Source organism: Asparagus officinalis, chromosome 9, assembly GCF_001876935.1.
Source record: "Asparagus officinalis chromosome 9, Aspof.V1, whole genome shotgun sequence".
Lineage (NCBI taxonomy): Eukaryota > Viridiplantae > Streptophyta > Magnoliopsida > Asparagales > Asparagaceae > Asparagus > Asparagus officinalis.
Window position 1 is genome coordinate 19,625,661 of NC_033802.1, and position 8,335 is coordinate 19,633,995.

At 37.4% G+C, this 8,335-nt stretch overlaps 1 protein-coding gene across 1 annotated transcript; it reads right to left on the minus strand.

Annotated features, from left to right (window-relative positions):
• LOC109823267 lies at positions 3,399-6,317 on the minus strand. Its single transcript, XM_020389552.1, has 2 exons — positions 3,682-6,317; positions 3,399-3,591 (listed from the first exon to the last, which is right to left on the minus strand). The coding sequence occupies exons 1-2, from the start codon at positions 6,282-6,284 to the stop codon at positions 3,399-3,401; spliced, it is 2,796 nt and encodes a 931-aa protein (XP_020245141.1). The 5' UTR covers positions 6,285-6,317.

Below are 8,335 nucleotides of genomic sequence, written 5' to 3' on the forward strand. Positions count from 1 at the left end.
AAACTAAGAGAGAAACAATAGAGAATACACCTAATCAATGGTAATCCAATCCAGAGTTTCCTGCCAGCACAATTTCAATCTGGACAATCAAATAGCAACCATGTTAGCCGAAATGAATTAAGCAGGCATCTTTGTCTATAGTTTTTCAAGCCTAACGCTAATACAGATCGCCCTTTGCTTCTAATGTGAGTCCATTAACCGCTAGTCTAACGTATACTCTGTCACAGTATGTTGTGCTATCAAGACAGAGGGCGTTGAGTCCATTAACCGCTAGTCTAACGTATACTCTGTCACAGTATGTTGTGCTATCAAGACAGAGGGCGTCGAACTCACATATGTTCTTCACTCCGGTTAATGTTTTCTTCATACATTAACCTAGTTGGTTATTCCTTAATGTATGAACTCAATTTCAGATCAATCACAGTTATTGCAATGGCCACCCCTTGAATTTTCTTTCTCCTAATCAGAGACTTAAAAGCTCGTGATTATCTATCATCGCAAATTTCCGATGGATCATAATCCTCATCAGAAGCAACATCCCATGTAGCCACTACCTTTTGCTTGGTAGAAAGTCAGTTTTTTTTTTACTGGTGAAGTCCCTGCATTATTGGTCATGCAATTTGAGCTCGAGCAGAAACAATGGATGTACGTATGTCTTAACATTTAGTTTTTTTTCTAAATGTTTCATATTCTCCTTAACCGAATAATGTTGACATTTGATTTAGTTATTTTAGTCATTTGCAAATCAAAAAACCATAACATGCAACGCCTAACTTTTTAAGCTTTGGCGCGCAAATGGATTCAAACAGATATTTATGAGAATCTACACCTTTTTATGTATTATTTAAATCTGTACCTTTTTATTTAAATCCAAAATGAAGATGGATCAGGAGGAGGCACAATAAAGTACATGGATCCACTGTTAACGTCCATACATGAGATAAAATTAAACACTTGCAGGATATTCTCAACATATCTCAGTATAAAATTATAGCAAATACATCATAAAGTTACCTTTAGTTGGAGCTGTGAATAAGAAGAATCGACCATTCCAAAATGGAATTCCTTGTATCATACCTGAAATTTACGAAACCAAACGCATGAAAAACTAATAGAAATTTACCAATCCAAATCAAGTTGTCATAATACACAAAAAAGAAAAAGAAAGATATAACAAAAGAAAAAACTACCTCATTTCGTGGCTGATGGCTGCTTGCAGATGAGCGAGGATGATCATGATTTCGAGCACTACCACCTTGCTCAAGTGATCTTGTGCGTGCAATAAGTCTTGTAATAGCCGCCGAATCAATTGTTTGCCCAAGTGTTTCAGTCAAGAGCTCGGCGAAACCATGAACCAAATCTACCTTCTGCTCTTCAAACTTTGTTGTCAACTCTTGCTCAACTTTTTGTGACATAGTTTGAACAACAGATTCTGGAACTTGCTCAGAGGGATCCATGATCTTTTTATTTTTATTTTGGAGCATGGTTTTAGTGACACCCCTCCCCCTAAGACGTACACGTCCAGGATGTTCATCTTTCTTGACTAAATCCCATGCATCATCAGCTTCATCTTGAGATTTGAGTTCTTCTAAAGCACCCTGCATTAGCAAAATTTATATTTAGTTGCTATGCATGTTATATGAAAATTAGGACCTAAAAAGCAATATATGAATACTAATATTTAGGGAATATGGCACATACTATCAAATTGGTTGTTTTCTCTCCTTGTGGATTTATCTTCTTTTTACGAGTATCAATAAACATTTCAGCTTCACTTGGAGGTCTTCCCAACTCATTTTCCTATAATAAAGACATGATAGTTAAAATATTGATAAATACATTAAAAAAACAAAAAGAAACGATGCAGTTAATAAGTAACACTAAAAAAATTTTGAAATACCATTTTTTTGCGAATCCTCGCAAAACTTATTGTCCCCGTAGTGTGCACATATTCTAGACCTTCACGATTTGCTTTGTTGGTCTCACTTGTTTTCTACACATATAGAAGGAACGTGGATTTAAATAACAACCAGACCATTAGTATGAAATGATAAACGAGTGAACAAGAAACGATAAACGAGCCTATAACTCCTGTAAGTATGAATTCAATAATTTATGTATGCATGTTTTTTTTCCACTTAATTTTGAGCAAATCTCCTTATTCCTCAGGAGAAGGGTGTTCAGGCCCAGCAAATCTCCTCCTCTCTCTCTCTCTCCTCACTTAATTTCTCCCACTGTAGATCTCCTTATTCCTTAACCACCTGGGACCCGCTATTGCTCGAGCTCCTGACCCCCTGGCCCATCCTCGACCCCTCCCTCTCCCCTATCCCTAATGCTTTCTAAACAAGAGCGAATGTGGCCGAAAACATAAACCGACAGGTATCTTGGTCATTGACGGACAAAATTGCAAGACCCTTTAGGATTTTGAGGGCCTGATGAACAAGTCCAAAGAGTTGAGGATTAATATGAAAACATTGAAAAGTTTGAGGGACTATTATCTATATAGTCCTTCCCATAGAGTTGTTTAGATTCCTTGAAATAGAAATTGATGGAACCGAGTATTAAAGAGACATAAACCATGTCACTTTACGATATTCACTGTACACACTCATCAAGGTGAGGCATCAGAATCAAAACAGGAGAAGAAAAAAGGACAGACCAACATTGTTTCATTCCCTTACCCTGTTAATAACAAGGTTAAGGACTCCAAGCACAAAAGGACATGCAAACAAGCAAATGCACGCATCATCCTCTAGCTGTGAAGGGCTACCACAAGAGAGAAATAAATAGTGTTTGTATGTTGTATAGGACTCACATAGACTGGACTTCCCTTTTCTTTCCCTCCCAGACTTAAAACTCAAATTCCTTCTTTCTGAATCTCAATCAGCCCAGCGATGTCAGGTTTCAGAGTAGACAAAACTGAGGATTATTTACATAAAACAAATACTTTAAGATTGATGTTTCGAAATAATACTATTTCGAAACTGAGGATTATTTACTCTTAAAACAAATGGAAAGCTCACTTATATTGCATAAATATTCTACTCCAAGATGACTTATCAAAGAAGGGAAAGCTCATGTTTCGAAATAATACTTTAAGATTGATGCTAGAACAGAAACTGCATGTCTGTTTTCTCATTTACCTTTGATTGTTCGGAGTTCCAGAATTTGAGCAAGGCTTTAAATTCTATTTCAGGTATAGTATTTCCAGAATTTGCCCGAATAGTCTATTTCAATGATATCTTGTATGACGCCATAAAAAGTAACATTTCTAGTTTTAGGATTATGGTCCTTAGAACTTGCATAACTGTCTACTTGACTAGTTACAGACACACCACTATTCTGAGTTTTCATGTTTCATCACGCGCCTTGATGTGGAAAGTACAACCATTCACATACTAGCCTCTGTATTTTTTTGCTACAAAATTAGGACCCATTGATAACCATTTTAGATAATCAGGCGCTGATTCCAACTCAGATACTCTAGTTTTAAACCAGTCAGTGAAGTCCTTGCTGTGCTTTTGAGCTCCCGTCCATTTATTTGTTCTGCCTCTTTTTCTTGACTGATTCTCAATCAAAAGTTTATGTTCACTGCATAACAATACAAAATACATAGGTCTATAAAGTGAAATATGGACAACAACATTAAATAAGAAGTAATAATTAAGTAATGAATCATACCGTATATAATTATCAACTTCATTGTTATCACAATTGTACAAGGCATATCGATGTGCATTAACCCAGTCAACATTATCTAATGTAAATGCTTTGCCCTTTCTTTTCCTCTTTCCTCCCAATGGATGACCTATCTTAGGAAAAATTGGCGATGTCTCTTCTGCAACATCAACTCTCTCATACATACTTGTGTATCTATTAAATCTTGTCTTGACACCATCATGCATATATAATGAGCAAAAAGTTAGGGACTCTTCAGCTAAATATCCTTCTGCTATGGAGCCTTCAGGAGCACTTCTATTACGCACATATGACTTTAATCTACAAAGATATCTCTCTGTTGGGTACATCCAGAAGTAGTTGACTGGCCCACAATCCAAAATTTGTTGAACTAAATGAATATGAAGATGAACCATGATGTCAAAGAAACTTGGTGGAAATATTTTCTCAAGTTGACAAAGTATCTCTACGATCTCAGACTGCAAGGATTTAAGTTCAACTGGCTTGAGAACTTTGCTGCATAAACCCTTGAAGAAAGCACCTAATCTGATGAGAGGAATAGCAACACTCCTAGGCAAACTTCTTCTTAATGCAACTTGAAGTAAATATTGCATGAGAAAATGAGCATCATGAGTCTTATACCCAGATATTTTCTTCTCCCTCACATTTACACATCTTGAGATATTTGATGCACAACCATGAGGCACTTTTGCATCTGCCAACACTTTGCAAAACATTTCTTTTTCCTGTGATGTCATAGAAAAGCAAGCTTTCGCAAATGTAACACGACGACCATCAGCCGACTGCACAGGATGAAGATCTCGTCTTATGCCCATTTGTTGTAAGTCAAAGCGAGCTTTAACATGATCCTTCGTCTTTCCTGGAATGTCTAACAATGTGCCAACAATATTGTCACAAACATTCTTCTCAATATGCATTAAATCTAGCATGTGACGACATCTATTATGCTCCCAATAAGGTAAATCAAAAAATACTGACCTTTTCTTCCACGGACAATTTCTATTTGCTTTTTTCTTTTGCTTTTTTCCAAATTCATTGACAAAATCAGATAATTCATCTATAATTTCAGTCCCAGACAGTGATATCGGTTCTCTTCCAAGCTCAATGTCACCATTAAACGATCTTTTATTAAATCGCCATGGGTGGTCATCTTTTAAAAATCTACGATGACCCATATAACACATCTTCTTGCTATATTTTAAATACTCAGAGCATGTATTATAATTGCAATAAGGACAAGCCAACCTGCCTTTAGTACTCCATCCGGACAACATTGGGTATCCTGGAAAGTCACTAACTGTCCAAAGCAAAGCTACACGCAATTTAAATGATTGTTTGATAGAAGCATCATATGTAAGCAATCCAACTTCCCACAACTCTTTCAATTCATCAATCAGTGGCTGCAAGTATATGTCAATGTTGTTGCCAGGGGATTGAGGACCAGGAATAAGTAGAGATAGCATGAAATATTCTGCCTTCAAGCACATCCATGGCGGTAAATTATAGTTGATTAAGATAACTGGCCATGTACTATGCGCAATACTCATTGTTCGAAAGGGGTTAAATCCATCACTAGCAAGCCCTAATCTCACATTACGAGGGTCTAATGCGAACTCTGGATGCTTTTCATCAAAGTCTTTCCAAGCTTTACCATCAGCCGGATGCCTTAGAATCCCATCCTCGATGCGCTCCTTAGAATGCCAACTCATAGATTTAGCAGTTTGAGAACACATAAATAGTCTTTGAACTCTAGGTTTTAAAGGAAAGTACCTCAAAACCTTTACTGGAACATTATGCACCTTTTTAGATGGTTGATTGGAATCATTTGCTACATCATCCTTCGTTGGCTTCCACCGAGAAGCACCACAACTACTACACTTATTCAGTTTCCCATTTACATTTCCATAGAATAGCATACAATCGTTAGAGCACGCATGTATTTTTTCATAATCGAGACCCAAGTCCTTGACAATCCTTTTGGCTTCATAAAAAGACTTTGGCAACTTTATGTCTGGAATTGCTTCCCTCCACAAGGTCAGAGAATCATCAAATGCCTCATTGCTTAGTCCATGTATGCACTTATGCAGATATAATCGAATTATGAAAGAGAGTTTGGAAAAAGTTTTGCATCCTGGGAATAACTCTTGTTGGCCTTCTTCCACTAACTTATAAAATTTCTTAGCATCCTCGGTCAATTCCTCTGTGCCTTCCTTTATGTCTTCTTCATCGTTATCTGAAAACTCTTCTATTGTGCCTCTAAAAATATCATGTAGTAATCCGCCTACATCATCATGAGTACGTGCATCATCATCATCACTCTCGCTATGGACGTTCAATCTTGATGGCAAATCCTCACCATGGAAAACCCATTTGTAATAATTATCTATAAATCCCTTGACAATCAAGTGATTACAGATAGTATTTCGCTGATGCCAACAACGATTAAAACAACCACGACAAGGACAACATATTTCATTCCCTTTAGCTGCTTTTGCAAATGCTTTATCAAGAAAATCATTCACTTTTTCAATGTACTCGGCACTTACGCGAGAAGTATTATACATCCAACCTCTATCTCTATCCATAATTTGTATCTGCTAGAGAAAAGTAAATATATTGAGACATCAATAATATATATCCTAGCAACAATCATTACAATGCAATTGCTAGTTGAATGCATCTATAGTTGATTGGTTCAGTTTTAAAATTTTACAATTTGAGTTCTTGAGTGTTTGTTTTTAGGAATCAGGTCCTTTTTGAATTGGGTTAATTAGGGGGCCACCCCTGCAGCGCTATTATTGAACATAGACTCCCTGAGTGAATTTTTTTTCTCACTCACCGTCAGAGGGTATATTTGTAAAACAAAAACAAAATTTCTCTTTCTCTGAGAATTAAAGAGTTAAAAAAGTTTTCAGTCAGGGTCTATGCAGCTAGAATTACAGAGCTTCTAAGGGGATACTATAGGGGGTCTACGGAAACTAATCTATTTGTAATTATTGTGGATTAGTTACAACCTTAAATTCTATTGCTGCCTGAAAAAAGTTTCAACTGCAAATACCCCCAAATTTGTAAACAAGTCATCAATTGCAACCGAAGGATATTTTACGACTGTGATTGCAACCGCATTTATAAGTCGTCATGAGGCAAACAACTGCTACTGACACAACCAAAAAAACAAAGCCCTAATTTGTAAAATCAAATAAAATTTTCATTAAATAGAGAAAAAAAAAATTGAAACCCTAGGTTTGATGACTAAAAAGGAGAGAGATATACCCCAAATCACAAGATGATAGAGAGGGGATAGCGACGAGAGTCGCGGCTGACGGGGGAGGCGCGGCGAACTGATAAAGATCAGGTGGCAAGCGACGAACAGAGGCGTCGACGAAAGGAAAAACGAGAGCGGAGAGGAGTGGCGGACGGCGGTTCTGAGAGGAGAGGAGTGGCGGACGGCGGACGCGGTTCCACGTGCGGATGAAGCTTGAACTTGATCTTTAACTTGAATTGTTGTATAGGCTTCAATCCGACATTCCGCCAACCTTCTTTGGATATCATCGTTGAAGCTCTATTCCATCCATCCTCCAACTACGTTGTTTGTCTATAAAACATAGGATAGCACAAACACTAGACAAACAACATTAGTAATAAATTGTTTGTTAATCATCATCAAAACAAGAAGGCCAACAGTCATCTGTTAAAAATCTACGATGACCCATATAACACATCTTCTTGCTATATTTTAAATACTCATAACATGTATTATGATTGCAATAAGGACAAGCCAAACTGCCTTTAGTACTCCATCCGGACAACATTGCGTATCCTGGGAAGTCACTAACTGTCCAAAGCAAAGCTACACGCAATTTAAATGATTGTTTGATAGAAGCATCATATGTAAGCAATCCAACTTCCCACAACTCTTTCAATTCATCAATCAGTGGCTGCAAGTATATGTCAATGTTGTTGCCAGGGGATTGAGGACCAGGAATAAGTAGAGATAGCATGAAATATTCTGCCTTCAAGCACATCCATGGCGGTAAATTATAGTTGATTAAGATAACTAGCCATGTACTATGCGCAATACTCATTGTTCGAAAGGGGTTAAATCCATCACTAGCAAGCCCTAATCTCACATTACGAGGGTCTAATGCCAACTCTGGACGCTTTTCATCAATGTCTTTCTAAGCTTTACCATCAGCCGGATGCCTTAGAATCCCATCCTCGATGCGCTCCTTAGAATGCCAACTCATAGATTTAGCAGTTTGAGAACACATAAATAGTCTTTGAACTCTAGGTTTTAAAGGAAAGTACCTCAAAACCTTTACTGGAACATTATGCACCTTTTTAGTTGGTTGATTGGAGTCATTTGCTGCATCATCCTTCTTTGGCTTCCACCGAGAAGCACCACAACTACTACACTTATTCAGTTTCCCATTTACATTTCCATAGAATAGCATACAATCGTTAGAGCACGCATGTATTTTTTCATAATCGAGACCCAAGTCCTTGACAATCCTTTTGGCTTCATAAAAAGACTTTGGCAACTTTATGTCTGGAATTGCTTCCCTCCACAAGGTCAGAGAATCATCAAATGCCTCATTGCTTAGTCCATGTATGCACTTATGCAAGTTTTGCATCC